The 25715-nt window shown below is 44.5% G+C and overlaps 1 protein-coding gene across 2 annotated transcripts in view; it reads left to right on the top strand.

Moving 5' to 3' along the window:
• IQGAP1 (IQ motif containing GTPase activating protein 1) overlaps positions 1–25715 on the top strand; it is a 129294-nt gene that overhangs the window by 95085 nt on the left and 8494 nt on the right. For both annotated transcript variants that reach the window (XM_065906373.1, XM_065906374.1), the window contains 20 exons: positions 5163–5253; positions 5550–5717; positions 6470–6612; positions 9365–9535; positions 10234–10317; positions 10423–10494; positions 10591–10660; positions 11053–11261; positions 12341–12496; positions 12733–12896; positions 13999–14223; positions 16471–16611; positions 16703–16787; positions 18114–18346; positions 19141–19273; positions 20258–20360; positions 21028–21163; positions 21546–21633; positions 23522–23734; positions 24475–24641. In XM_065906373.1, the coding sequence (XP_065762445.1) occupies positions 5163–5253; positions 5550–5717; positions 6470–6612; positions 9365–9535; positions 10234–10317; positions 10423–10494; positions 10591–10660; positions 11053–11261; positions 12341–12496; positions 12733–12896; positions 13999–14223; positions 16471–16611; positions 16703–16787; positions 18114–18346; positions 19141–19273; positions 20258–20360; positions 21028–21163; positions 21546–21633; positions 23522–23734; positions 24475–24641 (2852 nt within the window). The remainder of the gene's footprint in view (positions 1–5162; positions 5254–5549; positions 5718–6469; positions 6613–9364; positions 9536–10233; positions 10318–10422; positions 10495–10590; positions 10661–11052; positions 11262–12340; positions 12497–12732; positions 12897–13998; positions 14224–16470; positions 16612–16702; positions 16788–18113; positions 18347–19140; positions 19274–20257; positions 20361–21027; positions 21164–21545; positions 21634–23521; positions 23735–24474; positions 24642–25715) is intronic.

Below are 25715 nucleotides of genomic sequence, written 5' to 3'. Positions count from 1 at the left end.
CTTGGGGTTTATTACTGTGCCAGTTCATTTCTGTTGTTGTTTTCTTAGTGATTTTCAGTTCTTTCAAGTCTGTATTCTTAGTCATGTGTGTTCACTGAAGTCTCTGCTTGGTGAGCTAGTGGTCAGCTAATGATTAGACAGAAATGTCCTTGAATGCCTAGAACCAGCAAAGCTTCCAGCCTTTGCTGAGGGGCTTTGTATGTGTTGGGGCCTGCCTTCCACACTCAGCTAGGCAGTTCACAATTTTGCTTTAACCTTCACTTCATGCTTGCCCAGAGCCTCAGGGTCAGCCAGCGGTCAGAGCTTACAGTCTTATCAGATCTTTTTTGAGCATGTGCAGAGCCTACACGTGTACTATCATCTTCTCGATCCCCATCCTAGGAGTTTGTCAGAGCTTTTCAAAGCTGTCTGTGGACATCTTGTTCTCTAGCTTTTCCTTTGAAGTTTTATGTTTTGTTTTGTTGTTTTTCTGTGTTCTGCAGCTTGTGGGATCTTAGTTCCCCAACCAAGGTTTGAACTCCAGGAACTGAACTCTCCCTTGGCAGTGAGAGCATGGACCGTCGGGGAAGTCCGTGCTTTTAAGCTCTTTGGTTAGCCTATTTTTCCCGAAGTGTTTATCCGCTGCCCCAGACATCTCTGATGTGAAGCAGTTACCTCTTACTATTTCAGACAGATACTCCAGAAAGGCTCTTTGCACTGGGCATGCTCTGAGTCAGGTCAAATAAAGAGAACCTAGCTGTGGTCTTCCATGGAACTCCCTAATGTGTCAACTAATGACAGTTCTCTGGGAATAGATAGATTTGAAGCAGGAAGGTGTGTATGGGGTGGGAGCGGAGGGGGTGGGCAGAGCACAAAAAGGGAATAAAGCCATTTAAAGCGCCACAAACCTCACTCTTCTTACAGAGAGTCAGCTGTTCTTGAATAGACTCTCTCTGTCTTCTGGAAGCCTTTGGTTAATTTCTGGATTTTTGAAAAAGTTGATTCTGATGATTTTTGCCAGTGTTTTTGTTGCTTTTATGTAGAAGGGATATGTGGAGGTCCTGCCTCCACTGTTTTCACCAAGTCACTTCTCTCTTCATTTAAATTTAGTGCCTTGGGAATACTTGCTAAAAGTAGATTACTGGTCATTGGGTTAGTATTGTTTGAATGCCAAGGCATGGTATTAGTGATGCCTAAAACTCAGCTTCTATGTACAGCAGTGCCAAGTTGAATCTCAAAGACAGAGTTTTGAGTGGAGTAGAAAAGAATAGCTTTATTACTTTGCTAGGCAAAGGGGGACACAGCAAACTCCTGCCTTGAAAACTACATGTCCCCACTTGGGGAAGACAGTGAGAAGTTTTATAAACTGATGGATGGGTAGCGAGGTAAGGAAGAGTCAGCGTCATCAACCTTCAGGTCCAACTGGTCTGGGGGTCTACATGCTTGTGGGCAGAATACCAAACTCAGGGAAGGTCCCAGAGGCTGAATGAAAGCTTTTTCCTATAATCAAAGAAATGGGAGACAGAAAGACCTTGTGCCCAGGAACCCCACAGGGCCCTGCCCCAGTATCTTTAGGGGTTCTCAAGGAACTCATAGCTGTAAATATGAATAATGTTTAAGTCTTGCTTCTCCTCACCCACCCCACAGCCTGTGTGTACACAGGCGTGCGTACATGCATGTAGCTAGAAACCAGCAGGTGTGCACTGACACAGCTGGACCAGTTGCTAGAATATTGAATACGTTGGTTTGGTACACTGCTCCTGTCCCAAACCTTCCAGTGTGGCGCCCCCAGTTCTAGCTCTTTCCCTGAGCGTTTACTGTGAGCAGCTAGAGGATTGATACCTAAACCATCAAGGCTCCACTTTGAATGGTCAGCACTTGTGTTAATAAATGTTTTATAGATTCATGTATGTGTGTTTCATGCGTATATGGTATGTTTGATGCTTTAAGGTATATCTATATGTATGTATAGCACAGTTAATATACGTGATGAGTTCTAAGATATTACATTTATATTACACATATATGTGTCTACACATTTATGAATATTTTAGGAATCATGACACGTGCATCCATGCCACATAAAACAAGAGAGACTTTTAAGGAGGTTTTAGGGGGTGAAACGTGCCCTTTGTGGGCTTCCCTGGTAGCTCAACTGGTAAAGAATCCGGGTCAGGAAGATCTGCTGGAGAAGGGATAGGCTACCCACTCCAGTATTCTCAGGCCTCCCTGGAGGCTCAGACAGTAGAGAATTCACCTGCAATGTGGGAGACCTGGGTTCAATCCCTGAGTTGGAAAGATTCCCTGGAGAAGGGAATCTACCCACTCCAGTATTTTTGCCTGGAGAATTCCATGGACAGAGAAGCCTGGCAGGCTGTAGTCCATGGTGTCGCAGAGTCGGACACAACTGAGCGGCTTTTCATTTTCACAGTCCCCTTTGCAAATGTCTGTGCTTTTGTATATGTACATACAGATGGTAACTGCTCTTCTTTTGTCTGTCTGCCCTTTCCTTTCCCTGTATCTTGTGGCTTCTCCACCTCTTTTACCTCCAGTCACTGCCCACTCCTTGGATTCTTATTTCTGGTCCCTGGCTCTTTACCTCTTCTAAAATGCAATCAGTGTGCTTCAAAGTATAGTCAGAGATGTCAAGGGATGTTATTTCGGTATATTTTATATGGCATTTTCACATTAAATCTGTTTCATCTTAATATCCTCCACAATATCTTGTTCAGGTTTTTAACTCTGTCGAGTGGTTTGAGTTAATCCTTAGAGCAGACTCTCGCAGGAGGATGTTGGATTTTGTCATCTGATTTGATCTAATTGGAGCAGCGAGGTCCTCTTCTTTCCTTACACTGGGATGATGGTGTATGTCGTCTGTCTTGCCTCTTTCAGTCAGAGGAAGGATGTTTCTGTCTCATTTTCCCCTGACCCACCTAAGACACGGATCCAGTGTTTTTTTTTTTCCTTTCACACCACAGCTCTGTCACTTGTTTCTTAGGAATGTATGAAATGTATGTATATATGAAAGTGCTTGTTTTAATCCTCCTGCTTTAGTCTGCACGGGACAGAGATGACAGAACTCTGGATGGTCAGAATTTTTTTTCTTAATATTTATATATTCAGCTGCACCATGTCTTTGTTGTGGCACAGGGAATCTTCGATCTTCGTCTTTGATTTTAGTTGCAGCATGTAAGATCTAGTTCCCTGACCAGGAACTGATTGAACCTGGGTTCCCTGCATTGGGAGCATGGAATCTTAGCCCCTGGACCAGCAGGGAAGTCCCCTGGATGGTCAGAATTCTTGATAAGCTGCACCTTTCTCCAGATACAAGGAAGGCTGAGCCAAACCTCCTGGCTTTGCTTACAGGAGATTCTGTGCAGAGATAGCTCATGTATGATTAGCCTAAAAGTGAACCTCCAAATGACCTGATTCTGTGGAAGTACCCATTTTTAGGGTGCAAGGATGTTTACGCCGCTTCTCTCAGAGAATACAGCTTCAGCTGTCTAGCTCATGACTTCTCAGTTTAAGTTATCACTGACTCAGTATATTATCTCATATTGAAACTATTGCTTAGCATTGCCAGTATTTATTCATAGGACTCTTGAGAGTTGTGTGTGGCCATTTTCTATTTTGAGTAACAGAAACTGACCATTGGTAGAAAACGGCTAAGTTCTGAAGCTATTAGGTTACTTGTTCTTGTGTTCTGTTTATTGGCGTCCTTTTATCCTTTACTGAGACTATGAGCTTCTCACATTGGGACAGTGCCTATGATTGTAAGCCCAGTACTTAAACATAATTTAAAGTGGTCTTTCTTTCTAAAACTCTGCATTTGAGTGAAATCATTACTTTGGATTTCAGGTGTCTTCTTTTGTCCTCACCCTGTCACCAAGACACTTTGTAAACTGCTGGGATTTGTGACTTCTTGACTTGGCTGAATAAAATATTGTGTCTCTTCCCAATAACACAGGAGGAAAGCCAAGCCTCCTCTGAGATTTTGTAGTTTCTTCAGCTGCTGGGTGTGCTGAAGACAGTGAAATTTTCCATTTTCCCCCAAAGCCAAGACCCTGCCTCAGCTGACAACACAGAGTAACTGACCCCAGCTGTCTCCTGGGTGCCATGGCAAATTATATTTATATCAAGTAGCCTTGAAGGATTTTTGAGCTACTATTTATCCCAACTGCTATTAGCTCAAGCCTCAGGAGTAGTTACTCTTGCTGGGTCTGCCAAGGTTGTCTCAAACACAATTCTCCCAGCCTGGTCACTTTGAAACCCAAGGTGCCTTGCCTAGAAGGAGAAAAAGACTCCATTTCTGTCTCACCCTTGTTCCTAGTATTAAACTCAAACTTCACTGGGCTGGAGAAACTCTTGTTGGCCACACTGAGTAAACTAATCACCATTTATTATGTTTCTGTGTGAAGATGTGTCTCTAAGTTTCCAACAACTGTTTTAACTTTCAAGTTTTAGAATATAAGCCGATGATAAGCTTTAAGTTCCCCATAATGACTCCTAGCTTTACATGCGATAAAGTCTTGATAGTCTTAAAAACAGTGGTCATAGAGAATGTATTGTTATTGTTGTTTAGTTGGTAAGTCATGTCTGACTCTTTGCGACCACATGGACTGTAGCCTGCCAGGCTCCTCTGTCCATGGTATTTCCCAGGCAAGAATACTGGAGTGGGGTGCCATTTCTTTCTCCAGGGAATCTTCCCAGATCAGGGGTCGAACCTGTGTTTCCTGAATTGGCAGGCTTATTCTTTACCACTGAGTCACCAGGGAAGCCCCCCAAAATATGTAGAGAATATTTACTCCCTCTGAATATTGCTGGCAAAGAAGGTTTTTTTTAAAAAAAAGTATTGCATATTCATATGCATGCTGTGGTCCTTGCCAGTGTTTAAGTCCCTGGGTCTCTTCCCAGTTTGGACCTTTTGCTCCTTCTAGCTGCTCTTGTCCTCCTGAATGACTGGAATTCACCTTCCTATACCCATCACTTACATTTGAGGTATTTCTCATGTAACCCTTTTACCAGTTTTTGATGTTGGCTTCTTCCAGTTGACTATTCCATATGTCTTGTCTTGTATGTTTGAAACCTCTTCCTCTGTCTCTCATTGAGTCTCAGAAGCCACCATCATGGCATGTACCCCGATTTCATGACTCTAAGATCATTTTGCTCTTAATGGTTTGTAGGAAACCCAGGATGAGTCAGCTGTGTTATGGTTGGATGAAATTCAAGGTGGAATCTGGCAGTCCAACAAAGACACCCAAGAAGCACAAAGGTGTATGTATCAGTTTATTTCTGTTCTGATGGAAAGTGGGGGGTGGCAAGGTGTTCCATAGCTCAGTACTCAGCTTGACCAAAATAGAGGGCTGGGGATTCTCTGATTGCCTAGTGGTTACGATTTGGCACTTTCACCGCAGAGGCCCAGGCTCTATCCCTGAACGGGGAACCATGCCACCTCCCAGGTGGTGTGGCCAAAATTAAAAAAAAAAGATAGTTGCAGGGGTGACAGTGTGCTAGTAAGCAAATCTAGATGTTTTCTAAACTATTCCAGTAACAGTTCTCTCCTGGGATAGTTGCCTTAGGAATCTTTGCCATCAATGAAGCAGTGGAGAAAGGCAATGTTGGCAAAACACTCAGCGCCCTTCGTTCTCCCGACGTCGGCTTGTATGGCGTCATCCCCGAATGTGGTGAAACTTACCAGAGTGACCTTGCTGAAGCCAAGAAGAAAAAACTGGCAGCAGGTGAGTTATGGGTGAATCAATATGTGTCCTGAAAGTAAGAGCTTAGAAATACCATGGAACTGAGGAAGAGGAAAGGGACAAGCTATAGGGAAAGGCACTGAAGAAGTACAGTAGGGGACTTACTGTAAAGACTCAAGGAGATAATATCCCTATATTTAAAAATAACTTTTTCTTCACCTTGAGTACGGCTAACTCAAGGTGGTGACTTAAGTTACCATAGTCACGGCTAACTTAAGAAGGTCAATTTTCTGAAAATGTTTCTTTCATAGGGTATAGTTCTGACTACCTAAGCCTATAAGATACTTAAAAGTAGTTCATCTGCAGAAAGGGGGAAATAAAGATAAGATACTTTATCCCATTTTATGCCCCCCCCCCCTTTTTTTGAAAATTAACTAGAAAGACTGAATGGTTGCAAGTCTTTTATGAAAACAGTTTTCTGACACACGTGGTCTTACTTTAGTGTAGGCTTTGAAAGGAGCAGAGGTAGTCAAGGTCGGTTTCCACATGTGGACTTCATAGGTATTTTCTTTTTATAGTGTGAACATGAATGAACTAAATGAGACGTTACAGAGTCATAATTTAAGAGGGACTTAGGATCCCACTTTACTCTCTCACAGACCCAAGGGGTAGGCTTTGGGAATGGTATTCATTTAGGTTGTTCAGCCTGATCAGAGTGATCCTATAGGATTAGACATGTGGCTGTAGGGAGTGTGGCTCTGAGTTTCTTGGATCTTTCCTTTATTTTATGTCAGGAGATAACAACAGCAAGTGGGTGAAGCACTGGGTGAAAGGTGGATATTATTATTACCACAATCTGGAGACCCAGGAAGGAGGATGGGACGAACCTTCAGACTTTGTGCAGAATTCGATGCAGCTTTCTCGGGAGGAGATCCAGGTAGGTCACATTTCTTCACAAAAGAAGGAGCTGAGAGACAGTACCTGTAGTTTAGAGGTTATACTACTTAGGAAGAACAAGGGTAAATACAACTACTCTTAATCTTTCCCAATTTACATACTTAATCTCTTTTCTGACTGTCCCACAAACTCCAAACTTTACTGTATTTGAATATAGCCTGCACTTTCACATAAAGTTAGCATTTTTTTATTAAAGCTTTCAAAGCACGTCTTTCCCATCCCCTATGTCTTTGCTGATGCTGTTCGTTCTTTTTAGGATTTCTTCATTCATTTGACACTTTCTAAATACCTCCTGTCCTCCTACATGTACCGGATATTCTGTGCATCAGAGGTGTAATCATAAACAAAATAAAGTCCCTGCTAATGTGAGATGTCCCTCCCCTGCCATCTACAAAATTCTGGCTGTCCAGGCACACCGGTCTCAAGTGTCACCTTCTCTGTGTAACGTAGATCAGTGCTCTCCAGAACTTAACGTGTGTATGTGAAAAAAACAAACAAACGTGTGTGTGTGAGTCACCTGGGGATCCCGGTGACATGAAGACTGACTCTGTGGGTCTGACATGAGGCCTGAAATTCTACATTTCTGACCAGCTCCCAGGTGATACTGGTGCTGCTGGTTCGAGGATATACTTTTAAATACCACCCACATACGTAATCATGTCTCCCTTGTCTTTGAAAACAAAAAAGACAAAAATTTTAATCCTGTAGAACTCTCCTGATTCAGTCTTGCCTGTAAGTTCATACTCTGTTCTTACTAAATGCCTTTAAGTCAGTCTGTCCTTCATGAATTCATTCTCCATTACCATTCACATCTTAGCTCATGGCTATCCAGCTCTTACTTTAGTAAAACTCTTGCTTTAGACTGTATCAGTGGCCTTTTAATTGCCAAGTTCACCGAGGAGGTGTGCTCTCGTCATAGGTGACCTCTTGGTGTGTCCGCTTCCTTAAACCCTCGACTCTTTCGGCTTCTCCAGTGCTGTTCTCTCCTGGGTCTACTTCCGAGTGTCCCTTCTTAATCTCTCTCTCCTTTTGTTTCCTCTGACTCCACTTGCGTTATATCTGGGTTCCATCAGCCCCCTTCTCTTCCTCTGTATAGTCTTCCTCAGTCATCTCATTCAAGCCAGTAGCCCCAGTTTTCACCTGTGTGCTTGCAAACCTAAATCTTGTTCCTTCAGACTCACCGCCCGCCGCCTTAGTCCTTCTCCTCACCACCAGATTTGCCTTTCTATCTTCAGTCTAAAAGTCCAGCAGACACCTCAGCACAGTTTGACGGGAAAATCAGGGCTGGACTAGTACATAAAGGTGTATTTTTTTTTTCTTCACATAAAGTAATTCTGAACTTGAGCATCCAGGGAAGATGTGGTGGCTCCACGATCTGGTCTGTCCCAGGGTTCTTCCGTCTGCCATTCTCAAGGTCACCTTGTCATCCAGAAGGAAGGCAGGCAGGAAGTAGGAAGACGGGGAGGAGAGCAGGCAGGCCTGATGCCAGCTGTCTGTCTCTCTTAAAGAGCTTTCCTTCCCAAAGATCTTACCAAGCTGCTTCTGCTTGCATCCCATGGACTGTCCCTAGGTCATATAGTCTTTTTGTTTCTGTTTATTTGGGGGTTTTTTTTTTTGGCTGCACCGCGCGTCATGTGGGATCTTAATTCCCTGACCAGGGACCAAACCCATCCCCCCTGCAGTGAAAGCACAGGATCTTAACCATTGGACTGCCAGGGAGGTCCTCATGTAGTCTTTTAACTGTACACATTGTCCGGGGCGGGGGATGGGGGGCGGAAATAGCTCTGACATCAAAGACAAGAAGGGGCCATGGCTATCAGGTGGGTTTGCAGGTGTTCTCAGTAATCATTCTCAGCACTCCTGCCCTCACCCAGGGTGGTCAGGGCTGCTCTCCCTTGGATCATACACTACCAGGATTCTAATTCACCTGCTCACGCTGATCTTCCAGCTACTCAGCTAACTATGCTGCTTTTCTAAAAACACATCTAATAGTTTTATTCCTCTTTGAAAGTTTGCTGGTTCTCCGGGGCTGGTAGTAACAGTCCAGACACGCTAGGCTGATTCTCCAGACCATCTGTGGTCTATCCACTCCCCCACAGGGCCCTCCTCTCTGGCGTTCCAGGGGCTCCAGGCCTTGGTAGCACCTGTCTCTCTGTCTTCTTGTCAGTATGACCCCAGATCAACAAGCACAGTTCCTGGGATGGTCAGCGTTAGGTAGGTGAGTGAGTATAGGAAATAACATGAGGTCAAAGAATATCACATTTTTTACTCCTTGCTGGGGGATGTGAGGGCAGCTTGGCCTTGAAAAATAGACCTGAAGTCTTCATTCCTGTTTCTTGGCTAAAGATCTAGTATAGCGGCTTTCCTGGTGGCTCAGTGGTAAAGAACCCACCTGCCAATGTGGGAGGCGTGGTTTTGATCCCTGGTCCAGGCAGATCCCACATGCCATGAGGTCACTAAGCCCGTGCACCGCAACTACGAAACCCTGAACTCTAGAGAACTCAAGAGAGACCATTGCAATGAGAAACCAGTGCACCGCGACTGGAGAAAGCCTGTGTGCAGCAAGGAAGACCTAGTGCAGCCAAAACACTAAATAAAAAAGCTAATCACACCGTATTTTAAAAAAATCTAGTATAGCCTTGGCAAGCTGTGAGCATTAGTGTGTGCACTGGTGATGACACTGTTAAAACTCTGTACGTGTATGTCTTCTCACGTGACTGCTGTGTTTTCAGAGTTCCATCTCTGGGGTAACGGCTGCGTATAACCGGGAACAGCTTTGGCTGGCCAACGAAGGCTTGATCACCAAGCTGCAGGCTTGCTGCCGGGGGTACTTAGTCCGGCAGGAGTTCCGATCCAGGATGAATTTCCTAAAGAAACAGATCCCGGCCATCACCTGCATTCAGGTATTTCAGAGCCTCCTATGTGCAGACAGCAAGGGGGCTTCCAGAGCAGGACTGATGAACAGTCAGCACCTGCAGTTGAGTGTCTGAGTGTGATAAACTGTCAGGGCCTGTGGTTGAGTGACTGAGTGGGGTTTTTGCCTTCTGACCATCCCCTTCTCTCCTGCCACGTGATCAGCGTGTGCTTCATGGTGTTCAGCGGTAAGTTGTCTGGCTCAGTGGCGGCTCTTCTCGCCACCTCGCTGTCTCCTAAGACTGTTCCTTTTTGTGAGATTTGAATATGGAGAGAAGCAACTGTGATTTTGCTTCAGTGCTAGGGAAGCTCAGAAAGAATTCTGGGTTAGGAGTTACGACTCCAGCACTGTTAGGACGTGGCGAGCCCCTTCTCTGAGTTTGTGTTCTCCTCTGTAAATGTGGATGCTAGTGTTTATCTTAACCTTCCTCCCCAACTGGTTGTGAGGAGCTAGTGAGAGCATCTGTGTGGATGCCCTTTGAAAAGCGTGCAGCGCTGTGCTCACTTCCGGGAGGTGGAAGTTAGCCAGGTGCTCTCCTGGTGAAGCAGAGTCCCGTCTCTCCTTCCCCCATCACAGGTGGATGTGGTCCTTTTTAAGGGTGTATCACAAATTGCTCTTGGGGGAAAGTTTTTAAACTTCCTCTGACCCTTGGGAAATGACACGTCTTCTGTAACATTTGGGTTTCAGTCTCAGTGGAGAGGATACAAGCAGAAGAAGGCGTACCAAGACCGCTTGGCTTACCTGCGCTCCCACAAAGATGAAGTTATAAAGGTACGTAGCCCAGGCAGGGTTTCTTATCAGCATGGTGTGTGAGCATGACATGTGCGGAGATGAAGGACTCTTCTCATTTCTGGGACCCCCTCTCCTTCTCCACAGATTCAGTCCCTGGCAAGGATGCACCAAGCTAGAAAGCGCTATAGACAACGCCTGCAGTATTTCCGAGATCATGTGAGTACCCCTGGGTGAGAAGCACCAGTAGAATCAGTTTTGCTGTGTTTGCAGTGGACAGATGAACTGAGGAATTTCTTCTTTTGTGTCCCTTAGATAAATGACATTATCAAAATCCAGGCTTTTATCCGGGCAAACAAAGCTCGTGATGACTACAAGACTCTCAGTGAGTAACTGTGGCTCAGCAGAGAAGAGTTGAGGCAGTGGCTGAGAGCCATCGGGTTCTGGGTATTCTCCACGGATCTCTTTTCTTGTCCTGCAGGCAAGGCTTGGGGGGCAGGGTGCTGCTTGTGACTGAAGCCCCTTTGCTAACCCATGGCTTGGTGTCTTGCTGCTTGCTGTATCTGCCTTCCGCCTAACAACATAGCAACAGCATGACCAGGAAGACTGCACTTGGTGGTTGTCTCTACACATCTCAAAAATAAACGAATATCTTACGTGTGAATAGAGCTGCTTTGCTTTCTTTTTTAAATATAAGATAATGCTGATGCTTTCCAAGACACAGAACTTCTTCTGGGAATGCCATTCCTCATCTGACACATGCTTTCTCTCTGTCAGTCAGTGCCGAGGACCCGCCTATGATCGTGGTCCGGAAATTTGTCCACCTGCTCGACCAAAGTGACCAGGATTTTCAGGAGGAGCTCGATCTTATGAAGATGCGGGAAGAGGTTATTACCCTTATCCGTTCTAACCAGCAGCTGGAGAATGACCTCAATCTCATGGATATCAAAATCGGACTGCTGGTGAAAAATAAAATTACACTGCAGGTATGGTCCAGTACCAACCAGGGCCTTGGGGCACTGTCCTGCTTGATACCTCTGCCTCCCCACCTTTATGCCTTGCAGGGTTGGCTTTCTTCTCAGTGAATGCTGTACGTTTTCTTTTACGTTATATAAGAAATGAAATTATTTGATCACATAGTTTTAAGTTGAGAAGTCTTAGCCATCCAGTGGCTAAGACTATGCTTCCAGTGCAGGGGGCCTGGGTTCCATCCCTGGTCGGGAAGTAGATCCCACATGACACAACTAAGAGTCTGCTTGCCACAGCTAAGACCTGGGGCAACCAAATAAATATTTTTTAAAAATAGAAAAGCGTAGATAAAAATCATCCCATTATTCCACCACTCTAACAATAATTTTGTATCCTACATTTTTATTTAATAAAGAGGATAAGATACATTTTATATGATATCATCACAAATACTATTTTTAATGGCAGTGTAATAATTGATCAGGAAGTAGTCTGAGTCACGTCTTTTTCCAGACTATTTGGCATTTTCAACTTTTTTTATTACAGAATAATATTGCAGTTAATGTTTCAGTGTACATGTAGCTTTATTGTATACAAGACTTTGTAAGATAGACTCCTAGAAGCTGGTTTCCTGAATCAATGGACATTTTTAGGATTAGGTTCTTTATAAGTAGATTTGAGTAGGAATAGATTTGATTGACATACTGAAAATGGGATTCAATGTAGTGATTCCAGGGGCTCCCCAGGTTTCTCAGTGGTAAAGAATCAGCCTGCCAAGCAGGAGATGCGAGTTCGACCCCTGGGTCGGGAAGATCCCTTGGAGGAGGGAGTGTCAACTCAGTCCAGTATTCTTTCCTGGAGAATCCCATAGACAGAGGAGCCTAGTGGGCTACAGTCCATGGGGTCCCAAAGAGTTGGACACGACTGAGTGATTAAAACAGCAATAGCAGATGATAATAATTCTAAAGTATGTAATGGGATCCGCCAGTGCAGTAGACCTTCACGAAAGCTTTTAGGTGCTAAAAACCTTTCCATGATGCCTGGAGTTGCATCTTTGAAAGCATTTTGATTTATGTATACATGTGCTTGTTTACAGGATGTGGTTTCCCACAGTAAGAAACTTACCAAAAAAAATAAGGAACAGTTGTCTGATATGATGATGCTAAATAAACAGAAGGGAGGTCTGAAGGCTTTGAGCAAGGAGAAGAGAGAGAAATTGGAAGCGTATCAGCACTTATTTTATTTACTGCAGGTGAGTGGCTCCTGGAATCAGTACTGTAAAATTTAGTTAACGTTTTCTCAAGAAAGCCTTATGCATGGATCTCTGTGGAAGTCTTTCTGATTTCCACTGAGGGATGAGCAAAGGGCTTGTCATATTTTTCTTTTATGATTCAGGTACATCCTGATCCTTCAAACTGAAAAGTCTTGAATATTTGTGCCAGCCTTCACGTTACATGGAAATCACTTATCCCTTGGTTTATGTTTCAGACCAATCCCACCTACCTGGCGAAGCTGATCTTTCAGATGCCCCAGAACAAGTCCACCAAGTTCATGGACTCTGTGATCTTCACTCTCTACAACTATGCCTCCAACCAGCGAGAGGAGTACTTGCTCCTGCGGCTCTTCAAGACAGCCCTGCAGGAGGAGATCAAGTAGGGACAGATTTCTGCAGGGCCAGGAACCCCTCCCCTCCATCACAGATGCTGCCAGTTAGAGATTCAGGCCTGTCTGTGCCTTTTTTCCACACTGTGATATGTGTGAAATACTTACTCTAAAGAAGCATCTATTTTTTATAACAGTAATGTATAGGACTTCGCTGGTGGCTCATCGATAAAGAACTCACCTGCCAGTGCAGGAGTGTGGATTCCATCCGTGGGTCAGAAAGATCCCCTGCAGAAGAAAATGGCAATCAGCTCCAGTAGTCTTGCCTGGGAAATCCCATGAATAGAGGAGCCTGGTGGGCTACAGTTGATAGGGTCGCAGAGTCAGACATGACTTAGGGACTAAACCACAACAGCGACATATGTTATACACTAATGCAAGCTAATTATACTAAAAGTACAAATTAATTACATACATGCCATATATATGTAATTAATTGGTCTTCCCTGGTGGCTCAGATGGTAAAGAATCTGCCTGCATTGTGGGAGACCTGGGTTTGATCCCTGGGTCGGGAAGATCCTCTGGAGAAAGGAACGGCAACCCACTTCAGTGTTCTGACCGGAGAAATCCCATGGACAGAGGAGCCTGGTGGGCTACAGACCATGGGATCACAAGAGTTAGACATGACTGAGCGATTAACAGTTTCAATTTCAGTTTTTCATACTATATATTCTACACACCAATATAAACTAATCATATATACACAATGTAAACTAATATGCTAATTATGAACTAATATAAACACTAATATAAAATGTTGCTGTTTCTGGGAGATGATAGAATAAGAGATTTGCCAGTAGTTTTAGAAACATTCTGTATTAAGACTGAATTTTTAAAAAACTTATCCAAACAAGAAACTTTCCCATCTTTAGCTAATAAGAGACCCGATCATGTTTCCATGATAAGAGTTTGCAGCTGCCGGCAGGTCCCGTATTCAGATGAGAGTCGGGGAAGTTTCTAGAGAAAGAGCATGTACCCACCTCTTTCCAGCTACTTCTGTTTTTAAGGAGATGGGGTCTTTAAGTAGGAAGGATCTGAAAGTTGGTAGATTCGTGATTAGTTTGAATTGAACTTGTTTCTTGTGTTTTATAGGTCGAAAGTAGATCAGATTCAAGAGATTGTGACAGGAAATCCGACAGTTATTAAGATGGTTGTGAGTTTCAACCGCGGCGCCCGGGGCCAGAATGCGCTCAGACAGATCTTGGCTCCAGTGGTGAAGGAGATCATGGATGACAAGACCCTCAACATCAAAACTGACCCCGTGGATATTTACAAGTCTTGGGTTAACCAGATGGAGTCCCAGACAGGAGAGGCGAGGTATGATCATCACAGCCCCTTTTTCTTTCATGTTTTTAGTATTTTCTCTCTCTTTTTAAGCGGTTAATATTTCTTTGATTTGAAAGTTAGTAGTTGTTTGTTCAAAAGTTTTCCCATAGAAACCTCTTCTTTAAGCAGTTGAGTTGGTAATTTCTTCACTTATTTAGCAGATATTTATAGAGTACTTCCTAAGTGCCAGACAGTGCGTTAAATGCACATATAGTAATACAATATTGGGGACTTCCCTGGCAGTTCAGTGGTTAAGACTTCACTTTCTAAGTGGGGTGGGATGCGGATAATCTCTTGTCGGGGAGCTGAGACCCCACCTGCTTCTCAGTCAGAACAAAATATAAAACAGAAGCGATATTGAAACAAAATCAATAAAGACTTTAAAAAATGGTCTATATTAAACAAACAAAAAAAAATACAATAGCAGATGAGACATACAATAATGATTGAAACCAACACACTCCCTGCCTTCTGTTCATAGTTTGGAGAGATGAGACAGGTACATAGAAACGAAGTTGCAAGCTGAGGGGAGTTCTGTAGTTTTGTAGGGAGCTGTGATGAAGCATACAAGTGGGAGCTAACTTAGAGTGGTTGGAGAGAGCCTTTCTGAGCGGGTGAACCGTCACGTGGCGGAGGCTGGAGGATGCGATGGGCCCTGCCGAGTGCAGAGTCTTCCTGTCCAAATGCCGGCAGGTGAAAGGAGCTCTGGAGAGCCTGGAACTGGAAGGACACGGGCATCGCGGAAATGGGGTTAGGTGGGAAGAGACACCTGGACCTGAGTGAGAGCTCTGTGTTCTGTGAGAGGGAACAGGAGATGCTGTGGGCCAATGATGAGCTGCCCTGGATCACTCCAAGTTGGGCCAACTAAAACCCGTAATCCAGGAGACTTCTCTGCCTGGGCCATAGTTTACCACCTATGTGAGTACATCCAGAGCAGGAATGTGTCACCAGAATATGGGAAATGCTGGGGAAATACAGCTCAGAGAGCCAAAATGTTTCTGATTTTATCCAGCTTGGGTGAGGGCTAGAGATGTGAGCAGAGTGGTCTGCAGTGGGTTTCTCATTTGGTGTAGAGTAGGGTTAGATCACGCGTGAGGTTCTCGGGTAATCTTCAAAATTCAGATCTCCTGTCCCTTAAATGTCTCTCCCTGGCTTCTGGGAAAGTCCAGACTTAGCCATACACACAGGGCCCTCCATGACCTGGCCTCTATTTATTTTAATGTTCTCATTTCTCCTCCCTCTTCCCTCCTTGTGTTTGATCTTCTTTCCTAGAAGACTTTTTTCCCTCCCATTTTTCTGAGTTCATACGTTCCTTCCTTATGGAAGTCTTCTTGATTCCTCCAATCTGAGTAGAAGCCTCTTCTCTGTGGCATTGTAAGACTTCCGGTCAGCTTCTTATTGTTGCACGATGTGTTTACAGATAGTTACGTGTGTGTCTCTCCCACACGTACAAACCGTGAGGAACTCGAGAAGCTATCATGTCTCTAACACTTTGATCCCAAATGCCCATCACAGTGCCTAGCACATAGATCTAGGCTCCAAATTCACAGCTGAAATCCTGAGCCCCAGTTCCGGCCCCACCGTTCACCAGCTCTGTGAACATAGCAAAATTACCTGGTCTCTCTGGGTCATTCTGCTTATGAAAGACACAGCCTGGCCTCAGGCTGTTGGTCTAACATGTTGTTGTCATTCATTTGCTAAGTTGTGTTTGACTCTTTGCAACCCCGTGGACTGCAGCATGCCAGGCTTTCCTGTCCTCCACTATCTCCCTGAGTTTGCTTAAACTCATGTCCATTGAGTCGGTGATGCTCTCCAACTATCTCATCCTCTGTTGCCCCCTTCTTCTCTTACTCTCAATCTTTCCTAGCATCAGGGTCTTTTCCAATGAGTTGGCTGTTTGCATCAGATGGCTGAAGTATTGGAGCTTCAGCATCAGTCCTTCTAATGAATATTCAGGGTTGATTTCCTTTAGGATGGACTGGTTGGATCTCCTTGCTCTCCAAGGGACTCTCAAGTATATGCTCCAACACCACAGTTAGAAAGCATCAGTTTTTTGGCACTCAGCCTTCTTTATGGTCCAACTCTCACATCCGTACATGACTACTGGAAGAACTGTAGCATTGAGTAGATGGACCTTTGTCCAAGAAAGGAAAATCTGTCACTGCTTCTACTTTTTCCCCTTCTATTTGCCATGAAGTGATGATCTGACATACATGGGGGTAATTTCTGCTTTCCCAGCAAACTGCCCTATGACGTGACACCAGAGCAGGCCCTGTCTCACGAGGAAGTCAGGACGCGGCTAGACAACTCCATCCGGAACATGCGGGCCGTGACTGACAAGTTCCTGGCAGCCATCATCAGCTCCGTGGACAAAATCCCGTGAGTGTCGCCCGCTGTGGCCCCTGGTAGAGCCCAGCACCAGTGGCCTCCAGCTCCCGGTCCTTCTCACCAAGTTTTGTCTACCCCACAGCTACGGGATGCGCTTCATTGCCAAAGTGCTGAAGGACTCCTTACATGAGAAGTTCCCCGATGCTGGTGAGGATGAGCTGCTGAAGGTAAGACCAAAAGCTGGCACGTTCTTTCCCTTCCGATACTAGCCCTTGGAGGAAAAGTGTCCAGACCACACCTGGCCTTAGACCTTCGTTTTGTTTGTTTTAGTCGCTTGGTTGTGTCTGCCTCTTTGAGAACCCATGGAGTGGCCTGCTGGTCTCTGTCCTTGGGATTCTCCAGGCAAGAATACTGGAGCGGGTTGCGATTTCCTTCTCCAGGACTAAGCCTGACCTTGAAAGTGAAAAGGAAAGGTGGAAGTCTCTCAGTCGTGTCCAACTCGTTGCGACCCCATGAACTATACAGTCCATGGAATATTCTAGGCCAGAATACTGGAGTGGGTAGCTATTCCCTTCCTTAGACCTTTAGCAGTAAGGACCTTAACATAGATTTTGTCAGTAACTCGCCATTGAGCGTGAGGTTTTGAAAGTGATTGTAAACAGTAAATGATACCTCTCTTAGATCCTGTATAGTTCCTATGTTGTTTGAATGGCACATGGCTATCAACCAAGTAGAGAAGATGGATTTTTCTGTCTTGAGATAACATTTCTTTGAGTCCTGTCTTTTCGCTGAAGAATTGCTCCCTCTGCTGGTGGCCAGGTGAATGGTAGCAAGCACAGTTGTTTCCGCTAAGGCTGTTGCTGATAACTCTCTTACTCAGCTATGCTCCCTCTTTTTTTTTTTTTTTTTCCTTAATCTGAACGCTTTTTTCTTCTCTCCTAGCTCTCTGCTTTCCTACAGTGAGGCCTCGATTCTTGACTTTCTGTTCAGGTGAATTCATTTTCTTTTTTTCTGAATGAAACTCTAGGGGAAATGCTTTGACTGTTCTGTAGAAGAGATATGTGTTGAGTGGCTTTGATTTCAGAGGCATTAACTTGTCTGCCTTTGACATCTGCAGCATGAGAATGGTGGGGGTTGGACAGATGACGCTAGGTCCTGTTCAAGGATTTGTTTTAGCTGCTTAGAATGAGTGCCCACCTGCACGGTAATGAAAAGTACATGTGGCTGACATGGCTTTATTTGCTGCCGTGATATGTGGACAAAGAATGTCCTAAAATGCTCAGTAACAGACTTTATGTCTATCATTTTTACCTTCTGAATCTGTTCTTTCATTGTAGTGATTTTCAATTCTGTTCTCATTTTCTTTTTTTTCTGCATCCAGTCGAGGGATGTTTGGTCATTTTAGTTTCAGGCCTTGAGAAAAGGTGTGTATGAGTGTGTAGAGTGTTTTTTTTCCTCACAGGGCCACATTTTCTGGTTTTGTTAGCAAAGTCATTTGTGGCTTACTTGTTGGAGTGGCTTTTAACACCCATTTCTTTTTCCTCTCTTCCCAGATTATTGGCAACTTGCTTTACTACCGATACATGAATCCAGCCATTGTTGCTCCCGATGCCTTTGACATCATTGACCTGTCGGCAGGAGGCCAGCTCACCACAGACCAACGCCGCAATCTCGGGTCCATTGCCAAGATGCTCCAGCATGCAGCTTCCAATAAGATGTTCCTGGGAGATAACGCTCACTTGAGCATCATTAATGAATACCTCTCCCAGTCCTACCAGAAATTCAGGTAAGGGGAAAGGGATGAGGTGCTTAAAAGACTCTGTGGGCATGTTTCTACCTCTTAAGGGTAAAGATGAGATGAAATACCGCACCCAGCATTCCCTGGACCGCAGTATCATAGGATACACGCCTGATGCACTCGGAGCTCCAGGTGATGATGAGGAGCATGTGCGACTACCAGAATGTGTCCTGGACTTCCCTGGTGGTCCAGTGATTGAGAATCCCATGGGTTGGATCCCTGGTCCAGAAAGATTTCACATGCCGTGGAGCAACTAAGCCCATGTCCCTGCAGTGAGAGAAAGCCTGTGAGCAGCAGCAAAGACCCAACAGAGCCAAAATAGAAATGAAAAATCATATTTTAAAAATATTTTTAAGAAGTAAAATGTGTTCCTAAGAAATAGACAGTACTTAACATAAACATAACATCTACATCAGGCACATGTTATTTTGTAATCAGAGAAGAATTGGCGCACACTTTCAGTATTTATAAGTTAGTCATTCAGTCATGAGTTCAGGGCGCTGTCTTCGAGAGCTGGGTCCACTGACAACAACAGGTGTTTGAGAACCGTCTTAAATTATGGTTGAGCGGTTCTTGTGGGCAGAACCAAAATAAAGTGGAAAGAGCACCAACGTCCCAGGGCTGTCAAGCACAATGGACATGCTGCAGTTTCTCTCGAGTCAACCGTCTTGCCTGGCTTCTGTTTGAACTCACCGCTCCAAGGGTTTGTGGGGTGTCCTTCCTTTGTCAGCTTCTTACACGCATGGCATTTGTGGGGGCCTGACTGCTGTGTTTATTTTCAGACGGTTTTTCCAAACTGCTTGTGATGTCCCAGAGCTTCAAGATAAATTTAATGTGGACGAGTATTCCGACTTAGTGACCCTTACCAAGCCAGTGATCTACATCTCCATTGGCGAGATCATCAACACCCACACGGTAAGTATTCTTCTTCAATGACGTAATTCCATTGCTCTGTCTTAATTGCCTTCTCTGGCTGTTGTCCATTGTCTCTGGACGCCAGATACCTCCCCATCCTTTGATCTTACTGACATCACATCTGCCTTGTTGCTTATCTTCCTTTGCTTATTTTTCTTAACTTTCTTGAAGTGATCCCCAGGCCACCTGCGTCAATATCATCTGGGCTGGTTATTAAAAACGAAATTTCTAAAACGCCACCTCAGGCCAGCTGACTCAGAAGCCCCGTGGGTGGGCTTCAGAATTTCTGTTGTGACTGGATAAAATACTGTTTTTACTGCTCCTTCTTTTTACCCTGGCCCTCTGTGTTACTTTTCTAACATGATCTAAGATACCAGCTTTTTCCTCTGTGTTACCTTCGAGTGACTTTCCTTTGAGTGCTCTTTTTTTCCCCACCTCAGATTTTTATAATTCATTCCTTTTCCCCTTTGCGGGCATATAGAACAAGAAATGAGAAAGTAAAATGAAATTTCAGTGATTGTCATTTTTTATGACATCACCAAGTAGGATTTGGCGAATGGCCCTGAATCAATAATAATGTTGATCTAATGCACTTTTCTCTGAATTAAAAGATATTAAGTCCCGGAAGCTTTAAATGAAAGCATGAGTGTGAGTCATTTGAACTGGTTGTAGAGTACATTGATGACTTGGGTATTGATGTCTGTGAGCTCCCATGTTCTTTCTTCTGTAGGGTGCATTTAAATCCTCTATAGCTGGTACTGAGAGAGTACCAGTATTTCTTCTTCATACATCACAGGCCAGCATGTTGCTCTATGTGTCATGTTGTTTATTTGGGTCAGTCTGTTGAGGATTAGCTCGTCAGTTCTTGAAAACACAGGAGTCTTGTTATCTAACCTCTTTTGTGCTGTTAGGTGTTGTGGGTGGGGCTGGGGGCTGGTGGGTTGAGTGTGTGAATGGAATTGACCCCTGGATGTGTGGATGCAGCTCCTGTTAGACCACCAGGATGCCATTGCCCCAGAGCACAACGATCCGATCCATGAGCTGCTGGACGACCTCGGCGAGGTGCCCACCATCGAGTCCCTGATAGGTGAGGCTCTGACTTAACTGCCTGGCAGCTGGAGATGGGGAGCACGGCAGGAGTGCTGTGATTGTCTCCTCTCGGTCTCCACGCTGTTTGTGCTCCAAATCCACATCAGGGAAGAAATGAGGTGCAGTCCCCATCTGTTAGGAACTGAAGTCCAGTGGATAATGGACTCAATGTAGTGCATATTATAAACGCTCAAATGTAATACATATCTGAGGATGAGATGGTTGGGTGGTATCACCAAGTCATTGGACATGAACTTAGACAAACTCTGGGAGATATTGAGGGACAGGGAGGCCTGGCCTGCTGTAGTCCATGGAGTCACAACGAGTCAGACACAACAACTGAGTAGCAAGAACAATACATATAATCATATAACTAGAAATGATAAGTCCTATAAAGGAAATGAACAGAGTATTTTGAGAGAGAAATATTACGGTGTTGAAATGATTTGTCAAACATTTATTATTTTATTAGGGATCCTTTGTCTTAATCATTTGGCATAATATATTTTTTCTCACTGAAGGGTATCCTTGCCCCAAGGTACATATTGGCTGATTCAACTATCTCCTCAAACTTGCATTCTCTTTTATTTGAATTATCATCTACTCTCCAATGTCTTTTCTCTTTATTATATTGATTTTTTTTCCCCCTACCCTTCCAAATCTAGGAGAAGGTGCTGGCAATTTAAATGACCCAAATAAGGAGGCACTGGCTAAGACAGAAGTGTCTCTCACACTGACCAATAAGTTCGATGTGCCTGGAGATGAGAATGCAGAAATGGATGCTCGGACCATCTTACTGAAGTGAGGATTGAAAGGAGGAGGAGTGGAGTGACTGTAACCCAGTGATCACGCCTGTCCCTTGGTCTTGCTGAATGAGTCCACTTGTTCACACTTAAAATGACCTTGGCCGTTTAAGCCCAATACAGTTCTGGTCATCTCCCGTACTATACTTGACACAGAACTTACCTGCTTTATTTGCTGAAACAAATTTGCATCTCTGAGATCCTGACCTTAGTACCCACTCTGTCATAGCTGCATGAGTAATCCTGGGGCTTCGCGTACCTGTGTTGGGGCTGCCCAGTGGGACTCTGGGAGGCGGTATTTGTTCTGCTCCTGCTGAGGTCCCTTCAAGAGGAAGCGGGGCAGGTGCTAATGTTTGGATGCCTCCCGAATCTCCTTTCAGCACAAAACGCTTAATTGTGGATGTCATCCGGTTCCAGCCAGGAGAGACCTTGACTGAAATCCTAGAAACACCAGCCACCAGTGAACAGGTAAAGTTTGGGGGTTTATCGTGTACCATAATTAGATGGATAGATTCTCCTGTGGTGGGCATGTGACAGGGCTGAGAAGAGGGGACACAGATGGTAAGAGGTGGTCACTGGGAGGTGGGCCTGGATGTGACTGGCAGATGGTAGCACTCAGGGCTTCCTGAGAAACCTGTTGGTCCCTAAATCCAGAGGTCGATGTTTCTAGGGCACAGAGCTCACTGGCACTTGCATACAGTCTGTGTGTGTGCTTTAATTTAACCTGAGACAGAGTCAGTGAGTCTGCCCAGCAATCTATTGAATATAGTATTTCTAAAATTTTTTAAAATTTTATTATTTTATTTTTTGGCTCTGCTGGGTCTTCGTTGCTGTATGAGGGCTTTCTCTGTTTGCAGTGAGCATGGGCTTCTCATTGCAGTGGCGTCTCTTGTTGCAGGAAGTCCTATAGTTAGAATTCTGTTCAATGCCTTGGTAGGTAGGAGAGAAGAGTAGAATATGACTCCTGAGTTATGTGAACTCATGATACAGTTGGATACATGTGACATATAAACTGAAACAATTAGAAAACCACTGAAAATTCACCATGATCTTGACTCACAAATAATAGAAATTAAGAAAGGGGCCAGTGAGGAGCAAAGCATCAGGAAGGTATGGGGCTTGAACCAAGATTCCCAATTTCACAGATGACAAAACTGAGACCGCCTTGAGGTTAAATAACTTGCCCACAGTAATTCACTTACAGTAGCAGAGCCAAACTTGGATCTGGTTCTGTCTGACTCCAGTTCATGCTCTTTATATCACATGATAAGCAGTAGTTTTGACATTAGAATGAAAGGGAATATTAGGAAAGGAATTGCTCCAGGTTGGGAAAAATTATGACCTTTCTGAATATAAACACCCCCCAGTACAAACAGTTCAAAATAGGGTCCCAGAACCTTAGCCATATGCTAGGATCTATCAGCATAGAGGTGATCATTGAGGTTTTGAGAGAGAACAGTCATAAAGGACGGACCATGGGTCCTTTGGAGGCACCAGCCCTTGCTAAGGCAAGGAAGATGTGCAGGGAAGATGAATAAGGCAACAGCTACGACAAGACACTGGATTTGGGGTGAGAGGAATGGTAATGAGAACTGGTGATGATAGCCAGACTTTGAGGAAAGTGCTGAAAGAAGGGGAAAGCAGGTGTGGATCATTTGTTGGGTGGGAACACAACAGACAGACATTGGTTGGTGATTAGGAGAGATACCAGACATAAGAAAGATCTCTTCACTGGCGTTCACAGCACGTTTGAAAGCAGAGGGCAGGCCTGAAGGTGATCCAGCTGTGATGAGGTGGGGGGAAAAAAAACATTGACCCACCACTGGCATTGCATTGGTGTGATTGTAACATTCATCACGCCAGGTTTCAAATAAAAGTAAATGGTTTCCATATCCCACATGTGATAGGGAAAAAGTGAGGGATTTTGTATGCAGTAGAGTTCAATCTCCTGATTAAACCTTGGAGTCCAGGAAAGAAGCCAGTATCTTGGGACTTCCTTAACAGTCTAGTTGTTAAGACTTCGCCTTCCAATACAGAGGGTGCAGGTTCAATCCCTGGTCAGGGAGCTAAGATCCCGCATGCCTCACAGTCAAAAAACCGAAGTGATATTGTGACAGATTCAATAAAGATTTTTTAAATGGTCAACATTAGGGAAAAAAAGACGCCAACCTCTAGCTTCATAGATGTTTCTCTTCCAGATGAAAGGAGGGCAGCCTCTGCTTCATGTGTTTGTTGGGGTGGGGGCAGGGGGGCATAAACTTGTTGCCCTCTGTTTCTAGAATGGAGTGTGTGGGCTGTACAGGCTCAGGTGTGGGTGAGGGTGGGTCCTTTCGTGAAGTCCTCTTCCTTGCTATAGGAGGCAGAGCATCAGAGGGCCATGCAGAGACGCGCCATCCGTGATGCCAAAACTCCGGACAAGATGAAGAAGTCCAAAACCATAAAGGAAGACAGCAACCTCAGTCTTCAGGAGAAGAAGGAGAAGATCCAGTCAGGCTTGAAGAAGCTCACAGAGCTTGGCACCGTGGACCCAAAGAACAGATACCAGGAACTGATCAATGACATCGCCAGGGTATGGCATTTAGGGGGCAACAGTGGCCTGGCCGTGTTGAAAGCCATCTCAGAGGCTCGTGGGGACACGGGAGCTGTTCCAGTGACAACACACCTTTAGTTCATGGGCCAATTCAAGTCCTCTCCTCCCGGGAGTCGCTTCTGACCCTTCCAGCATGCGGTCCTAGCCTGCCCTTCCATGGCTTATTCCATGGCCTAAATTAGTAGGAAGAACATCCTGATTAGCGTTTCCTGTGTCTCAGTTTGTCTTTTGGCCTTAAAGAATTCCTCTGGCTCTTTTCAGTGATAACTGTGCAATAGAAATTTGCTTCAGATCGATCATCACATCCTAGATTTGTGTGAGTCTTCTCAAAGTAAGGGGCTCTGGTGCAGGCCAAGGAGTTTATGCGTCCTCTGCTGCTGCACTAAAGCACACCACACACACCTCGCAGCTTGGCACTTGTTATATTAAAATGATTTTTTTCCTCCCTCTCCTGACAATATATTTAAGATGTTTAAACACGCTTTGCCAGTTGATTCTGAGACTGTCGGAGGTCTGTGAAAGTAACCCATTTTCCCTGCCTCTAGAAAATAGAAGTGGGGAAAATGATGAGATCTGAATTTCTTTGTTAATTTTTGAGCATAAAACTGCTGCCTATGAAGAACAAGCAAGGCTGAGTTAAAAACTGCCAGCTTCTAGTGTTAATGGTTCCAGAAGTACATGACATCATTATTTTTGTGATTTTAATAATTATGTCTCAGGATATTCGGAATCAGCGGAGATACCGACAGAGGAGGAAGGCTGAGCTGGTGAAGCTGCAGCAGACGTACGCTGCCCTGAACTCTAAGGCCACCTTTTATGGAGAGCAGGTGGATTACTATAAAAGCTACATCAAGACCTGCCTGGATAACTTAGCCAGCAAGGGCAAGTGAGTATTCTTATAAAGAATCAATGTCAGGGGAAAAAGAAGTAGAGGCAACTGAAGTTAGTGACATTGGAGATTTTTACTGACAACACACTGGATCTGTTTATTGCATTAGTCCTTTGTTTGGCTTCTAATCGTTTGTAATTTCCTAGTTCCATTTGTTATGTGTGCGTGCATGCTAAGTCACTTCAGTTGTGTCCGACTTTTGTGACCCCATGGGCTGTAGCCTGCCAGGTTCCTCTTTCCATGGGATTTCCCAGGCAAGAATAGTGGAGTGGGTTGCCATTTCCTTCATCAGGGGATTTTGCCGACCCAGGGATTGAACCCAAGTCTCTTATATCTCCTGCTTCGGCAGGCAGATTCTTTACCACTGAGCCACCTGGGAAGCCCTCCATTTGTTATGGTATGGTAAATAAATAATGTGTGGAGGGTTTCAAGGATGCTTATTTCTAAACATCCTGTGTTCCAAAATATCTTCTCGGCCCTGGAAATTAAAGAACCTTGTAAAAGAGTCTTTTAGTGGCCCCCAAACCAGGATGCACCTCAAAACTCACTTAAGGAACAATATTAATATAAACAGTTCAATTCCCTGGCCTCAGTACTTCCTGAGCACAGGCTCCCAGACCATGATTTTTCCCCAGCTTCGAGGAAGAACTGATGCAGATGCAGCCTCCTTGGTGCTGGCTACAAACCATCAATCTGCCCATTTTTCAGGGAGGGAAATTGAAAATCCAGAAAGGTGAAGTGATTAAGCACAGATTCTGCTTACTAGAAGGCTGTTTATTATTTACTCCCAACTTTTCATTTTGAGACTCTTCAAACCCCAGAAAAATCCCATGAATAGAACCACAAGCACCCATATACCTTTCAGCTATTAATAGATTCACTGTGTTTAGCCCATCAGCTTCCCCTCTCCCTAGCCTGCTTACGCTTCCTATCTATGCCTTTTCTCTCCCTTCCTGAAGACTTCCCAAAGTGAGGCAGGGCCGGCGTGAAGGGGTGAAAATCAGGTTCACATAACCAAGATCACGTAGTTGGTGCCTCTGTCCTTCTGAAATGTCCCCATCATTCTCTGAG

Source organism: Muntiacus reevesi, chromosome 15, assembly GCF_963930625.1.
Source record: "Muntiacus reevesi chromosome 15, mMunRee1.1, whole genome shotgun sequence".
Classification (NCBI taxonomy): Eukaryota; Metazoa; Chordata; class Mammalia; order Artiodactyla; family Cervidae; genus Muntiacus; species Muntiacus reevesi.
This window is presented reverse-complemented; position numbering and strand designations above follow the sequence as displayed.